Below are 15,295 nucleotides of genomic sequence, written 5' to 3'. Positions count from 1 at the left end.
CCATTAACTTGAAATTCGTTTTTAATATTTTTAATAAATGAGTATTAATTAAATTAATCATAACGATATAGTTACCGACATCTATTGAGAAATAATTAAAACTAAGTCGTTCGTATAGATCACACCAGATGGCACTCAAATTTAAAATGAAACTATATTGAATTCATTTTTATTGTTTTTATGAATCTCCTTGAAAATTAAATTCCCAACTTGAATTCCTTTCTGTTTTAATAAATCCGAAGAGATTTGAACATAAACGCACGCAGTTTCAGGTCGTTTATTCGTTCTTTTAACACTTCCAACTAAATAATTAGCAGTTTTAGGTCTTTCTTCAATCAAATTTTTCGTAAAATTAACAATCTTAGCCGAATATTTACTTTTCTGTCTGTTCCTTTCTTCCAATACTTTCCTTTTTTCGATCGTTTTCAACCATTGATAAAAAATCTCTTCGTTTTGTTGCATTTTTCTCTTTTTATACTCTTCAATTAGGTTGCGACGTTTTTCTTCGCGAATTTTCGAATATTCTTTTCGTTTTCTTCTCATTTCTAATTGAACCAAACTCAAACCGTATTCGGATCTTAAACCCGTGTATTGTGGTAATTTTTGATCATTTTTTACATTTTTTTCGCAACATCTTCGTTTTAATAACTTTAAAGCGGGACAAAAATCAGGTTTTTCATTAATTTTTAATTTACTTATTGTTAAATTTAAATCAGGTAGTTTATCGATACAATGAGACTTGCAATCGATTTTAATGTGCTTTTTTGATTTTTTTACAATTCTTTTTCTTTCAATTGAATTTGAATCTTCGCAGAAAATTAAATCTTTCGATGAAGTTATCGTTTCATCATTTTCAGATTTATCGATTTCATCGGAAAAATTAATTTCTTCGTTTATAAATATTTCTTCTTCTTCATTAACCTCAAATATTTCATTTTCATCTTCCACTTTATTTTCAATTACTCCAATTTCATCATTTTCGCAAGTTTGAATATCTTCGTCATATTCTTCTTCAATGACAGGTGTAAAAATATTTAATTCTAATTTATTGTTAATTAAATTATTTTCTAATCCTTGTTCTTTTTCTATTATATTAAAATCAACCTCATTGTAACTCTCAAAACTTTGGACATCATCATCCGTTAAATCAGGCTCGTAATCGACCAAAACCTCTTTAAATTTAATCTTAAATTCGCGATCGTTTCCATTAAAACTTTCTTCTAAAAGTGCTTTATTTGCTTTTTCCAATTTCTCTTTGATATTGTAAGGAGAAGAAGCTGGTTGTAAAACTACAACGAAATATTACATCAAATCAATACAATTTTACAAAAAAAATTTTAAACTCACAATAAATTTCACAATCATCTTCTTCGGTTACCAAAGATTCATTTATTTCCATTTTAATCGCAATTTTTAACACAATCTAACAATTATTAATCAAACTTTCCATAGAAACGCTAAACAACTTTTTAAATTTCCCGCTCAACGTTTCCATGACAACAGCGTAGATGGCGCTGATGTACGTTGTCAAGTTTTCATGTTAAATTGGCTTCAAAAAACTCATTTTCAAGTGCCGACTGACGTTATCAGTTGATTTAAGACCCGTTTCTGTTGGTTTTGCCACGTTTTCACCACGAAGATGTATATACTAGGATTCCTGTTATTTTTGCTTCCAACTTTTGAGGTTTGTTTATGTCTGAAAGATGAAAGTTGTCATTCTTATGCCGGGGGCTCCGTTTATCCTACAGGATCTGATCCCGAGAAAGCCGGGCATAAATTACAATACACAAAAGCAGTTAGTAAGTTAATAAGTGAATTAATGTACGTTTCTGGGGTATTAACCTTTGTTTTAGTTTCTAAACCAGCCCCGTATTGGGAAAGTACTGCGGTTGTTAATGGGGAGTTTGAACAACTAAGATTAACCGATTTTCGTGGAAAATATTTAGTATTTTTCTTTTATCCGTTAGATTTGTGAGTATTAAAGGTTGTTTTGTTAAGATTTTAATGAAAGTTTGATTTTTAGTACTTTTGTTTGTCCAACGGAAATTTTAGCATTCAGTGATAGAGTCGAAGAATTCAAACAAATTAATACAGAAGTTGTTGCTTGCTCTGTTGATTCTCATTTTACACATTTAGCTTGGATGAATACCCCAAGAAAAGAAGGCGGATTAGGACAGATTAATATCCCATTATTATCAGATTTAACTCATAATATTTCAAAAGATTACGGAGTATTTTTAGATGATTTAGGACACACTTTAAGGTTACTATTTATTTTTTGATTAAATCTTATTTAATCAATTTATTCATAGGGGTCTTTTTATAATCGACCCAAAAGGAACTTTACGACAAATAACAATGAACGATTTACCTGTGGGAAGAAGTGTAGATGAAACTTTAAGATTAGTTCAAGCTTTCCAATTTACTGATAGAAATGGAGAAGTTTGCCCCGCCGGTTGGAAACCTGGACAGGACACTGTAAAATTTTCTTCACTCTTTAATATTGATTTATATATTAATATAATCAATTTTTTTAGATAATCCCAAATCCGATTGAAAAGAAGAAATATTTCGAGAAACAAAATGATAATGATGTCGATGATGAATTATAATATATCCTATATTTGAAATGATTTCGAATGCATCACAACAAATTTCTTTTTAATTAATTTAAAATGTATCTTTTCATGGTTTATATGAATTAAATAAATTTTCTCTGAAATTTGACAGTTAAGGTTATGTTCGAGTTGACCGCCATCTTTTCTAATCGACCGTTATGTATCGTTTGTTGCCTATACGTCATTATTACTACACCCTATAAGTTAGTATTCGTTATATTTAGCGCTACGTATTATTAATATTGTTTAATTATTAAGCAATCATAATATTGGAATAGCTTCTTCTCTTGTACGCATTTGATTTTGTCTTTGTTCTTGTTTAATTCCGTTGCAATTAAATAATTTTTGGAACGACGTTTTCCAATTTTCAGCGATGTTGCCCTTCATTAGCATTGGTTTTATACCTCTCATGATATTACCTTTAATCTCACGATTTTATTACAAAAATAACAATAATTAATGTTAATAAAATCAAAGTATTTACAACTAGAATTGTAGGTTACTGTAATTTCTCTATTAGTTCCATTTATTCGCCGCTAGATGGCGCTAAGAAATTACTTTAACTAAAAAAAAGCCGTTAAGCTTGTTAGTATTCGTTATATTTAGCGCTACGTATTATTAATATTGTTTAATTATTAAGCAATCATAATATTGGAATAGCTTCTTCTCTTCTGCGCATTTGATTTTGTCTTTGTTCTTGTTTAATTCCGTTGCAATTAAATAATTTTTGGAACGACGTTTTCCAATTTTCAGCGATGTTGCCCTTCGTTAGCATTGGTTTTATACCTCTCATGACATTACCTTTAATCTCACGATTTTATTACAAAAATAACATAATGTTAATAAAATCAAAGCATTAACAACTAGAATTGTAGGTCACTGTAATTTCTCTATTAGTTCCACCTATTCGCCGCTAGATGGCGCTAAGAAATTACTTTAACTAAAAAAAAAAGCCGTTACGCATTTTCTAACCGACCTATAAGAGCTTGTTCAAGCTTGTTAGTATTCGTTATATTTAGCGCTACGTATTATTAATATTGTTTAATTATTAAGCAATCATAATATTGGAATAGCTTCTCTTGTGCGCGTTTGATTTTGTCTTTGTTCTTGTTTAATTCCGTTGCAATTAAATAATTTTTGGAACGACGTTTTTCAATTTTCAGCGATGTTGCCCTTCATTAGCATTGGTTTTATACCTTTCATGATATTACCTTTAATCTCACGATTTTATTACAAAAATAACATAATGTTAATAAAATCAAAGCATTTACAACTAGAATTGTAGGTCACTGTAATTTCTCTATTAGTTCCATCTATTCGCCGCTAGATGGCGCTAAGAAATTACTTTAACTTTTAAAAAAAAGCCGTTAAGCTTGTTAGTATTCGTTATATTTAGCGCTACGTATTATTAATATTGTTTAATTATTAAGCAATCATAATATTGGAATAGCTTCTTCTCTTGCGCGCATTTGATTTTGTCTTTGTTCTTGTTTAATTCCGTTGCAATTAAATAATTTTTGGAACGACGTTTTCCAATTTTCAGCGATGTTGCCCTTCATTAGCATTGTTTTTATACCTCTCATGATATTACCTTTAATCTCACGATTTTATTACAAAAATAACATAATAATTAATGTTAATAAAATCAAAGCATTTGCAACTAGAATTGTAGGTCACTGTAATTTCTCTATTAGTTCCATCTATTCGCCGCTAGATGGCGCTAAGAAATTACTTTAACTTTTAAAAAAAAGCCGTTAAGCTTGTTAGTATTCGTTATATTTAGCGCTACGTATTATTAATATTGTTTAATTATTAAGCAATCATAATATTGGAATAGCTTCTTCTCTTGCGCGCATTTGATTTTGTCTTTGTTCTTGTTTAATTCCGTTGCAATTAAATAATTTTTGGAACGACGTTTTCCAATTTTCAGCGATGTTGCCCTTCATTAGCATTGGTTTTATACCTCTCATGATATTACCTTTAATCTCACGATTTTATTACAAAAATAACATAATAATTAATGTTAATAAAATCAAAGCATTTGCAATTAGAATTGTAGGTCACTGTAATTTCTCTATTAGTTCTATCTATTCGCCGCTAGATGGCGCTAAGAAATTACTTTAACTAAAAAAAAAAAAGCCGTTAAGCTTGTTTGAGCTTGTTAGTATTCGTTATATTTAGCGCTACGTATTATTAATATTGTTTAATTATTAAGCAATCATAATATTAGAATAGCTTCTTCTCTTGTGCGCATTTGATTTTGTCTTTGTTCTTGTTTAATTCCGTTGCAATTAAATAATTTTTGGAACGACGTTTTCCAATTTTCAGCGATGTTGCCCTTCATTAGCATTGGTTTTATACCTCTCATGATAGTACCTTTAATCTCACGATTTTATTACAAAAATAACATAATGTTAATAAAATCAAACCATTTACAACTAGAATTGTAGGTCACTGTAATTTCTCTATTAGTTCCATCTATTCGCCGCTAGATGGCGCTAAAATTACTTTAACTTTAAAAAAAAAAGCCGTTAAGCTTGTTTGAGCTTGTTCGTTATATTTAGCGCTACGTATTATTAATATTGTTTAATTTTAATTGTTAAGCAATCATAAGATCGGCTTTTTTTGTGATTTTAAAGGGTAAGAAGTGCGTTTTATTAAATATTTCGAAAAGGTATGTTTAAAATAATTGTTATTATCGGATTAAATTTTTTGTGCCAAAAAAAGAGCATTGAAAATGTTATAAATTAAGTCGTATCAATTGAATATTTAATAATTATAAATAAAATGATTTTGATTTTCAAGTTAAAACATATCCTAACCTAAAAATGTTGATACCAACATTACAATAAATAAAGATTAAAAAACAAGATTGTTTAAGTATAATTTTAATGTATTATAAACTAATTGCTATTAATGCGAGTTAATATAATGTTGTATTAATATTAAAATAGTTTTTAAGGAAAAGAATATAATAGAATATCCCTCCAAATTGGTATTAACGCCAACTTCAGAGCAGACTTCAGACTAGAATTCGTTTATGGTCCGTTTAATGGTAAACTTAAGTTTGAAATTTAAGTATAAGTTGAAATTTGGTGGATAATCATGACGGGCCCTCGGTTAAAGCATGTTATCGTTGAAAATTTTAAGACTTTCAGAGGAAATATGACTATTGGGCCATTAGAACCGTTTAACGTCGTCGTTGGCCCCAACGGTTCAGGTTAGTTGATAGTTTACTGATAAATAACTGTTAATTAAATGAATTGAAAATTATTTAGGTAAATCTAATTTTATGGATGCCATTTCATTCGTAATGGGTGAAAAAACCGGCAGTCTTCGTGTTAAGAGGTTAAGCGACCTTATTCATGGAGCCGCTGTCGGTAAACCTGTTTCAAGAAGGTACTTTTTACTTTATTATAATTATTAGTACCTAGTATTAAATAGGTACTTGTGTTTTAGTTGTTCCGTTACCGCTGTTTTTATTTTAAACGAGGAAGGAGAAGAGATTGCATTTCAACGATCGGTTCAAGGAAGCGCATCCGAGTACAGATTAAACGGCTCGGTAAATAAATACTTTCTTTAGTTTTTTAAAAATCTAATTTATTTTTTATTAAAAGTTGGTGTCAAATAATGAATATAAGGTTGAATTAGAAAAGTTGCGAATTAACGTGAAAGCGAAAAACTTTTTGGTCTTCCAAGGAGCCGTGGAGTTGATTGCAATGCAAAATCCCGAAGAAATGACGTTGATTTTTGAGGAAGTAAGTGGTTCGGGGGCTTTAAGGGAAGATTACAACAAATTAAAAAGTCAATTGCAAGAGGCACAAGAAAAAATCAATTTGACTCTGCAAAACAAGAAAAAAATCTATGCGGAACGTAAAGAGGCTAGCCTTGAAGAAAAGGAAGCCGATAAATACGCTCAATTAAAAGCTGAACTTAACGATAAGTTAGTTGAGCATCAATTATTCCATCTTTTCCATAACGAGCAAGAAGTGAAAAAGCTCAAGAACGATCTAAAAGAAAAACAGCGTGAAGTTGAAAAAATCGAACAAAGAAAAGAAAACTCTGAAGCGGTTCTCAGAGATAAATTCAGAGATCGAGGTAGAATCAATCGAGAATTAGCCGAACTTGAACAGGATATTCGAAAGGTTGAGGTGGAAATCTTCGAAAACGAACCTGAATTTATCAAAGCAAAAGAACGCCTCTCTAACAGGCAGCAGAAACACGACGGGGCCATAAAGACGTTAGAACAAGCGCGAAAAGCTCACGAAGCTCACATGAACGATATAAAAAAGCTCAACAATGAATTGGCACAAGTCGAAAAGGCTAAAGAAGAATACGAAATGACGATTGCCGGCGAAACTCAGCGCCAAGGACGCGACGTTCACTTGGAAGATGACCAAGTTGTTGAATATCACCGTTTGAAAGATGAAGCCGCGATACAATCGGCTGGGCACATGCACGAATTGGATTCTATTAATCGAGAACAAAAAGCCGATCAAGATCGTTTGGATAACGTGACCAGATTAAGAACAGAAACGGAAAATAAACACCGGCAAAAAGATCATGACCAAAAAGAAATGCAGAAGAAAATTGAGAAATTAACGGAATATATTCAAACTATCGAGCAAGCTTTGTTGGATCAGAAGAAATTACGTGAAGGTTTACAATCAGAAGTGGGATCTTCTAAAAACCGCGTTCAAGAAATAGAAAGACAGTTGGAAGATGTCGTCGAACAATTAGGCGAGCTTAGCGTTGAGCAACACGAATATTCAAGAAGGAAAAACCAGCAACAAATTGTTGAGAAATTAAAAAGTAGTTATCCCGGTGTGGTGAGTATCATTGTTATTTGTTTATATCTTTTTATAATTAATTTTTTTGTTTAAGTACGATCGGATGATTAATATGTGTCAACCAGCTCATAAACGCTACAATGTGGCTGTTACTAAAGTTTTTGGGAAATATATGGAGGCTATCGTTGTCGATACCGAACACACAGCCCATCAATGCATTAAATACTTAAAAGAGCAAATGTTGGAACCGGAAACGTTCCTACCATTATCTTATTTGCAACATGTAAAAATAAAGGAACGATTAAGACATATCACTGAACCAAAGGGGGTGAAATTGCTGCATGATGTTGTCTTGTTTGAGCCTCAAGCTATTTCGGAAGCAGTTCTTTTCGTTACAAATAATGTTGTGGTTTGTGAAACTATGGAAGATGCGAACAAAGTTGCGTACGAATCTCAAGGCGGCTTTAATAATGTAAGTGAATTAAGATACAATATACAAACAAAAATATATTTATTATACAGTGTGTCCCAGGATAGATGTTACAGTTTTGTTCATGATATGGCAAAATGTCATTAAGAAAAGTTGTTCAGAAGAAGATCTACCTACATTGATTAAACCACCGTATTTTAGATTAGATCAGAGTGGAGAAAAAGAAAAAAAATGACAATATTTATGTTATTTAAACTAAAATCCTTCTGAAATTTTCTATAGAACCATAATTTCTCATTTTGAACAACTTTTCTTAATCAAATTTTTCCGTATCATAAACAAAAAGATTACTTTACCGCCTCAGGGTTTTGCAGGGCTTAATTCCTTAGCCTTAAAATAAATTTCAAACATTTTTAAGTAATTACACCTCTTGTAATCTCATTTATCCTTGGACACACTGTATATTTGTCAGTTTCTAACTTGGATAAGAGAGTTGCAACGTTCATAGCAATGAGTATGAAAATCCCCAAAGTGTTAATAAGAGTGTTCTCTTTCCAATGAACCAACCCGTTTTATTTCAAGTTTTGATAATTAATGGTGCAATATAGGATTGTTTAAACTTGTATTTAATCTTGTCATTTCCTCTTGCTGAACAACCATTATCCCAACTATACTCTGTTTTTAAACTAGGAGGAGTATTTTAAATTTGTCACCAGATTGACCACCTTGCACGTGATTGGTTGAATGCGAGGAAGGTTCACATACAGGCAATTTTGAATTTGAAGGTTAGGTTATTGATAATTCGACAGTTTCGTGTCATTATTGTATATTTTGTGTTCTTAAACCCTTTTTTATTATATTTTGAAATAAATACACTCATAACTTCAATGTTAATTTGTATGTATAGTGTAAATAAATAAATAATAATTATTAATTTAAATTTACCGCCAAAATATCTAGTGATATTTTCCAGTGTAAATCTGACTTTCGCGTTTACTCCTCCTGGTTTAAAAACAGAGTATAGTTCTAGTGCAAGTGTTAGTTCTAGTTTTAATTGTTATTCAGCGCTAAGTTGTATATTTTTAAGTTTCGGGTTTAGCCCTGTGTCTTCAGACGCTGAATGTTAGGTAAGGTTAGTTTTGTTTACAAACATTAATTATACCATGAACTTTTTTTGGCAATTAGTAATGGCAATTATAGCGTGAAGTTTTCTTTTGTAATGTCAATTATAGCGTGAAGGAATGTTAGGTAAGGTTAGTTTTGTTTACAAACATTAATTAAACCATGAAGTATTCTTTGGCAATTAGTAATGGCAATTATAGCGTGAAGTTTTCTTTTGTAATGTCAATTATAGCGTGAAGGAATGTTCGGTAAGGTTAGTTTTGTTTACAAACATTAATTATACCATGAAGTATTTTTTGGCAATTAGTAATGGCAATTATAGCGTGAAGTTTTCTTTTGTAATGTCAATTATAGCGTGAAGGAATGTTCGGTAAGGTTAGTTTTGTTTACAAACATTAATTATACCATGAAGTTTTCTTTGGCAATTAGTAATGGCAATTATAGCGTGAAGTTTTCTTTTGTAATGTCAATTATAGCGTGAAGGAATGTGAGGTAAGGTTAGTTTTGTTTACAAACATTAATTATACCTTGAAGTTTTCTTTGGCAATTATAATTATTATTTTTTTCACAATTCCTTCTTTATTTATAAGCGAATCTTCTACATAACCTTCGGCAAGTAGACTAACACTAGACCTAGAACCAAAAACATTTTAGTTTTAAATGTAAACGACAAGGCTTGACAAGTTTCGACTTACGTCATATGTCAATGGGATGATGGTGTCAGTTTGTTATAGAAAATATTTATATTATTATAGAAGCATTACTCCGCACTATTTTACCGACCAAATTGAATGCAGCACCGCCAAGGGGATTGTAATAGAAGTAATTTTAATAAACCGCGAAATTTGAATGTGTTCGGTATATTGATATATAGTTCATTTTTTTTCTATAATACCTGCCAAATTGTTGTAATGTTGGCAAAATTAACAGGGTGTTTTGTTTTATCATGTTTTGATATAAATATGTCACAGTGACGTTTGAGCTTTCGTTATTCAAAAAGAAAAGGTGCATAAAAAATGTTGTGGGGTGTTTATTTGCCATTTATTTACCTAGAAAAGTTATTTTGTTTATTTAATTACTTTATAGCACGTTTTTACAACAAACATGTACTTCGTTAAAGTCGTATTTATCTAAAAATTTAATAATATTTTAACCTCAACTATTTAGTTACTGAAAATGTTACTAAAAATCAGGAAAACAACATAAATTTTATAAGGGTTTAGATAATACCAACAGAAACCCTAAAAAATGTACATTGACAAGTATTATAGAAAAAAAACGAACATACATACATTGTATCATACATATATATATATATATATATATATATATATATATATATTTCTAGTTTTACCTTTATATATGTTATTCATCCTTTTAGAAAAGTTGAACAAAATTAATTTTACAAACATATTTATAATAAAGTTTGTTATGTCTTCTTTATGGCAAAGAAATGTGAAGTTAACATTATGTCTGACATTATGACATATGACACTGACGTCGATTTCTGGTATATATATACAAATAATTACATTGCAAATTGTGTACGGCAGCGCCATCTAGTGGATTGTTATAGTAAATAAAATTCCGCCTTTATTTTATACCTATCAAGAAATCAGGGTATGATTTCTTGATAGGTACGTTTTTAATCTTGTCATTTCCTCTTGCTGAACAACCTGAACAACCATTATCCCAACTAATTTTGATTGATATTGTCCTTTCATATTCGTATTGTTACCATTTGTTTCCCTGTCATTTATTATTTTTTTCGTAATTCCTTCTTTATTTTTGTAAGCGAATCTTGTATATACATAATCTTTGGCAAGTGGACTAACACTAGACCTAGAACCAAAAACATTTTAGTTTTTTTAAATGTAAACGTAATTGACAAGGCTTGACAAGTTTCGACTTACGTCATATGTCAATGATCAATGGGATGATGGTGTCAGTTTGTGTGGGTTTTCTATATGTTTTAAATTCAATGGAACTATCATTGGGCACGGTCAGCGGACACAGCAGCTGAGTAGCTGAGCCACATCAGATTCCTGAACGGTATCGCTGGTATACCGCTGAAACTCAGCGCTGGCTGTTTTTAACAGCGCTTTGGTTTGACGTTTAAATGAAAGTGGGTGAAGTCGTGAAGTGAGGTTAATATAATCCCACCTAGCCGTGGGCTAACTTTGACATTCATACAACAAAATGGATGCTGAGGAAATAAGTAATGGTAAGTTTGTTCGTATTTAAATTATTTATAACAATAAGTATTTTACTATTGTATGAAATAACTAAATTGTATATTTTAACGGTAACATGCAACAGCCAACGTAGGTTTTCCACATCTTAACAGCATCTTAGGTTTTATTTGAATTCTCTTATTTTACTCTAGATGATTTAACCTATTACCTTGTTGACACCCAAGATAAAAATACTAGTACTGTAGAAGAAGAAGGAAGGGGCGAACACTTCGATGTAGAAGTATATGAAGGTCTGTACAGGGTGTCCAAATTTCGATGGGTTTGCAGGGTATCTCAGTTATTATGAAAGATAGAAAGTTGCGGCTTTCTCGAACCTGAGCTACTTTTTTGTGAAACTTACAATGGCGCAAACCAAATTTTCATAGCCCTCTTCGTTTTTGATATACAGGGAGTGTTTCAAAATTTACGATTTTCAGACACCTCCTGTATCTCGGCTATCCGGAAACGTAAAAACGGGTTCTAATAGATTTTTTCGCGTAGAATCCAATGGTGCACGTAGAATTTTTCTAGTCATCACGGTTTTTGAGTTATAAAGAGTTAAGTATTTTAGAAGTTGAGTATTCAGTATTTGAGTTGTGTTTATAACTCAAAAACCGTAACGACTAGAAAAATTCTACGTGCACCATTGGATTCTACGTGAAAAAATCTATTAGAATCCGTTTTTACTTTTTTACTAAGTTTGCGGATAGCCGAGATACAGGAGGTGTCTGAAAATCGTAAATTTCAAACACTCCCTGTATATCAAAAGCGAAGAGGGCTATGAAAATTTGGTTGGGTTGGTAGCTGAAATGAAAAAGTAGCTCAGGTTCGCGAAAGCCGCAACTTTCTATCTTTCATAATAACTGAGATACCCTGCAAACTCATCGAAATTTGGACACCTGTACATACAAGTATAACTATATATTCATGTATATAAATATGATTTGTGTAAATCTTGTAGATACATTTATATGGACACATTCAGCAACAATGCTTTTCTTAGCGGAATATGAAAAGAGGAAGGACATGTTCCGAAATCCCAAAATTAAAAAGAAAAAGTTGTGGGAAGAAATTCGAAGAGAAATGTTAAAACAAGGATATAAATATATAATAATAATCTATAATAAATATAAATGATAAATATAAATAAATATATATAATAATCCACTACCAAACGTTTATTACGATTTGTATCGACCACTTTTAGCAAACACGTATAATACGGGACTTAACTAATCTAATACTGTCAACCAAGACAGTTTAGACATTTAATGCATAATATGTCAAAAACATGATGTGTAGAAATACCGTACAGCGATCAGAAACATGCTGCTTATCATCATACTCATCACAAAAGCTGCTTTTTTACATCAGCTGTGTCCGCTGACCGCGCCCATTATGAATTAAAGTAAAGGTCAAGAAAATTTAAAAGTTTACTTTGTTATGTAAACTGTTAATGTAACTGTGAAAATCATCTACTAAATTTAAACCATCATCATTCCAAACCATATATTAGTTTACATCATCAACATATCTTCGCCAAAGTGTTAAATTATTTTTAAATTAATTAGGTTGTTTTTGTGTAAAATTTTATTTTCTATTGTGTTTAGGAAAATGTCGGAGAGAATCGTTAAATTTTTAAACAAAACTTTAATTTATAATGTCACGAAAGTTTAATTTATATTTTTCTTCGTTTACATTTAATATAATACTGGTAAAATGGATTACACAATCAACATTGATCATTTACATTTATTTTAGGCTATCGCTTTAGATGGGACTTTTTATCAATCGTCGGGTATGATTTCTAGTGGGAGTTTGGATTTGGATCGCAGAGCAAAGCGATGGGATGAAAAACATATGTCTCAACTAAAAGCGCGACAGGTTATTACTTTATTTTTGGTGTTTTAATAAAATAAAAATCTTTTTTGACATTCTGTATTTAGGATAAACTTACAGAAGAATTACGCGATTCAAAGAAAAAATCAAGAAAAGAATCTGAATTGAACACCGTTGATTCTCAAATACGTGTGTTGGAGATGCGATTAAAATATGCCAAAATGGACATGGAGAGCACCAATAAGCAAATAAAAAAAGTCGAAAACGAATTGGAAATCCTTTCAAACGAAATCACCCAATACATTGTAAGTATTAGTTTAAAAATTATTTATATTTTTTCTTAAATCAATTTAATTTTTAGCTTCAAATAGAAGAAATCGAGAAACCGATGCAAGTTCGCCAACAAGAAATCAAAGAAGTTGAACTAAAAATGAACAATCTCGAGGATGCTGTATTTTCGGCGTTCTGTCAAGAAATCGGAGTGAAAAATATCCGTCAATACGAAGATAGCGGACTTCGCGCCCGAGCAGAGCGACAACAAAAACATCTCGAATTCCAAAAACAAATTAATCGAATCACCAGTAATTTAGAATTCGAGAAGAGTCGCAATACGCAAAACAATGTGAGTCGTTGGGAACGAACGGTTAACGAAGAAGAAAAAAAAATAGAATCGTGTAAGAAAGAAGAGGCGACACAACGCGAAAAAATCGATAAATATATGCGTCGAGTCGATCGTTTAAAAGCACAAAGATTATCAAAAAAACAAGAATGTGCTGGGATTGAAGAGGAAGTACGAAAAGCTCGCCTTGAAGTGGCTGCTATCACGAAAGATGTTCAAGCGGTACAAAAAGAAGTACTCTCTTTAAAAGCGAACATTGAAACGAAACAAAGCGATCGCCACGCGATTTTGATGCAATGCAAAATAGACGACATTGTTATTCCTGTGTTAGTTGGAAATTTGGAGGATATCGTCGAACCCGTGCCTAGCTCAAACCCTTCTGGTGCTGGTACAAGCACTTCAGCTGTTCAATACGAAAGAGAAGCAAGTATTCAAATGGATTATAGCCAACTTTCGGACCATTTAAAAGATTTAGACGAAATAGACGATATTAAAAAAGAAGCGGATAAACTGTATAAAGCAATTCAAAGTTTGCAAGACAGCTTAAGTAAAATTCAAGCTCCAAATTTGAGGGCGACGCAAAAGTGGGAAGCCGCTCGAGCTAAATTGCAGTCGAACAACGAAGAATTTGAATCACTTCGAAAACAGAATCGCCAAGTCATAAGGGCTTTCGAAAAAATTAAACTTCAAAGATACCAGAAATTTACGAGATGTTTCGATCATGTTTCTAACGAGATCGATAATATTTATAAAAGTTTGGTCCAAGATCAATCGGCTCAAGCGTTATTGATTATGGAAAACCCCGAAGAACCCTATTTAGAGGGGATTAATTATAATTGTATCGCTCCAGGAAAACGATTTCAACCAATGTTGAATTTATCAGGTGGTGAAAAAGCCTTAGCCGCTTTAGCTTTACTTTTCGCTATTCACAGTTATCAACCAGCGCCGTTTTTCGTTTTGGATGAAGTTGACGCGCCACTGGACAATGCTAACGTTTTGAAACTAGCAAAATATATTAAAGAAAAAAGGGGAACTTTACAAACGATCGCTATTTCATTAAAGGACCAGTTTTGTTCGTATGCCGATTATTTAATTGGTATTACTCCAGTTGTAAGTGTATTTTTTTTTAATCTTTAAATTTAAATAAAATTAATTTTAATTGTTTTAGCGTACCGGGTGCTTGGTCAGCAACGTGTTTACATGCGATTTAACTAAATATCCATATTAAAAAGTATAACTAACATTAGTTTCTAGTTATGTTTATGTTTTTATTGTAGTTTTTTATCGTCGTTTTTTATAGTATGTGTGCGAAAAGGCACACAGGATAGGCTTATTTATTTTTTAATTCATCAGTAACAGTTTGTTGATTTTGAATTAATTAATAAATAAATAAATGAGTTTTTTATTACAGGAGGATTATTACAATGTTAATTACTTTCGTTACCATTAATAAAATGATTTTGTTTACATTATTAAATGTTTTCTTTGCGATTTTAAGGAAGTTCAAAGTAATACAAAGAATTGCAAGAATAAAAAGTGAGGTTAGAATCGAAATTAAATTTCGAGGAAAATGTTTACTAATTTTTTTTTCTTCTACTGGTACTCTCCATTAGTAGTTCCACTTTCCATTACACGACATCTTC

General features: G+C 31.4%; 3 protein-coding genes and 2 long non-coding RNA genes across 6 annotated transcripts; 3 read left to right on the top strand and 2 right to left on the bottom strand.

Moving 5' to 3' along the window:
- Nucleotides 1-76: 76 nt before the first annotated feature.
- On the bottom strand, nucleotides 77-1,519 carry LOC111416617 (coiled-coil domain-containing protein 181). Its single transcript, XM_023048677.2, has 2 exons — nucleotides 1,348-1,519; nucleotides 77-1,289 (listed from the first exon to the last, which is right to left on the bottom strand). Exons 1-2 carry the CDS (start codon nucleotides 1,397-1,399, stop codon nucleotides 142-144), a joined length of 1,200 nt encoding a protein of 399 aa, XP_022904445.2. The 5' UTR covers nucleotides 1,400-1,519; the 3' UTR covers nucleotides 77-141.
- LOC111416618 (Peroxiredoxin 4) lies at nucleotides 1,494-2,727 on the top strand. The gene is made up of 5 exons (XM_023048678.2): nucleotides 1,494-1,799; nucleotides 1,854-1,971; nucleotides 2,024-2,263; nucleotides 2,313-2,478; nucleotides 2,538-2,727. Exons 1-5 carry the CDS (start codon nucleotides 1,640-1,642, stop codon nucleotides 2,610-2,612), a joined length of 759 nt encoding a protein of 252 aa, XP_022904446.1. The 5' UTR covers nucleotides 1,494-1,639; the 3' UTR covers nucleotides 2,613-2,727.
- A 2,459-nt stretch (nucleotides 2,728-5,186) lies between these two features.
- On the top strand, nucleotides 5,187-15,124 carry LOC111416610 (structural maintenance of chromosomes protein 1A-like). 2 transcript variants are annotated; one of them, XM_023048670.2, is made up of 10 exons: nucleotides 5,187-5,292; nucleotides 5,573-5,838; nucleotides 5,897-6,017; nucleotides 6,078-6,180; nucleotides 6,236-7,447; nucleotides 7,503-7,880; nucleotides 12,956-13,078; nucleotides 13,141-13,338; nucleotides 13,395-14,762; nucleotides 14,821-15,124. In XM_023048670.2, exons 2-10 carry the CDS (start codon nucleotides 5,724-5,726, stop codon nucleotides 14,878-14,880), a joined length of 3,678 nt encoding a protein of 1,225 aa, XP_022904438.2. In that variant the 5' UTR covers nucleotides 5,187-5,292; nucleotides 5,573-5,723; the 3' UTR covers nucleotides 14,881-15,124. The 2 variants fall into 2 exon arrangements, with proteins under 2 accessions (XP_022904438.2, XP_071055285.1); XM_071199184.1 differs by lacking the exon at nucleotides 5,187-5,292 and having other exon boundaries at nucleotides 5,557-5,838.
- LOC139431447 (uncharacterized) lies at nucleotides 10,462-12,161 on the bottom strand. The gene is made up of 3 exons (XR_011641576.1): nucleotides 12,094-12,161; nucleotides 10,874-11,447; nucleotides 10,462-10,802 (listed from the first exon to the last, which is right to left on the bottom strand). It is a non-coding gene; the product is annotated as an uncharacterized lncRNA (long non-coding RNA).
- LOC111416366 (uncharacterized) lies at nucleotides 11,095-12,752 on the top strand. Its single transcript, XR_011641575.1, has 3 exons — nucleotides 11,095-11,184; nucleotides 11,347-11,445; nucleotides 12,156-12,752. It is a non-coding gene; the product is annotated as an uncharacterized lncRNA (long non-coding RNA).
- Nucleotides 15,125-15,295: the final 171 nt, after the last annotated feature.

The sequence above is a fragment of the Onthophagus taurus genome, chromosome 10 (genome assembly GCF_036711975.1).
Source record: "Onthophagus taurus isolate NC chromosome 10, IU_Otau_3.0, whole genome shotgun sequence".
Lineage (NCBI taxonomy): Eukaryota > Metazoa > Arthropoda > Insecta > Coleoptera > Scarabaeidae > Onthophagus > Onthophagus taurus.
The sequence above is the reverse complement of the archived record's forward strand: the minus strand, read 5'-3'. Positions and strand labels throughout refer to the sequence as shown.

Excerpts from the sequence above, each read along its gene's own strand:
- LOC111416617 (XM_023048677.2), bottom strand. The coding sequence starts at position 1,399 with ATGGAAATAAATGAATCTTTGGTAACCGAAGAAGATGATTGTGAAATT. Across the intron at positions 1,290-1,347 it reads AGATGATTGTGAAATTTATT|TTTTACAACCAGCTTCTTCT; the intron begins GTGAGTTTAAAA and ends ATTTCGTTGTAG.
- LOC111416618 (XM_023048678.2), top strand. The coding sequence starts at position 1,640 with ATGTATATACTAGGATTCCTGTTATTTTTGCTTCCAACTTTTGAGGTT. Across the intron at positions 1,800-1,853 it reads ACAATACACAAAAGCAGTTA|TTTCTAAACCAGCCCCGTAT; the intron begins GTAAGTTAATAA and ends CCTTTGTTTTAG. Across the intron at positions 2,479-2,537 it reads GGAAACCTGGACAGGACACT|ATAATCCCAAATCCGATTGA; the intron begins GTAAAATTTTCT and ends CAATTTTTTTAG.
- LOC111416610 (XM_023048670.2), top strand. The coding sequence starts at position 5,724 with ATGACGGGCCCTCGGTTAAAGCATGTTATCGTTGAAAATTTTAAGACT. Across the intron at positions 7,448-7,502 it reads AAAGTAGTTATCCCGGTGTG|TACGATCGGATGATTAATAT; the intron begins GTGAGTATCATT and ends TTTTTGTTTAAG. Across the intron at positions 7,881-12,955 it reads CTCAAGGCGGCTTTAATAAT|GCTATCGCTTTAGATGGGAC; the intron begins GTAAGTGAATTA and ends CATTTATTTTAG.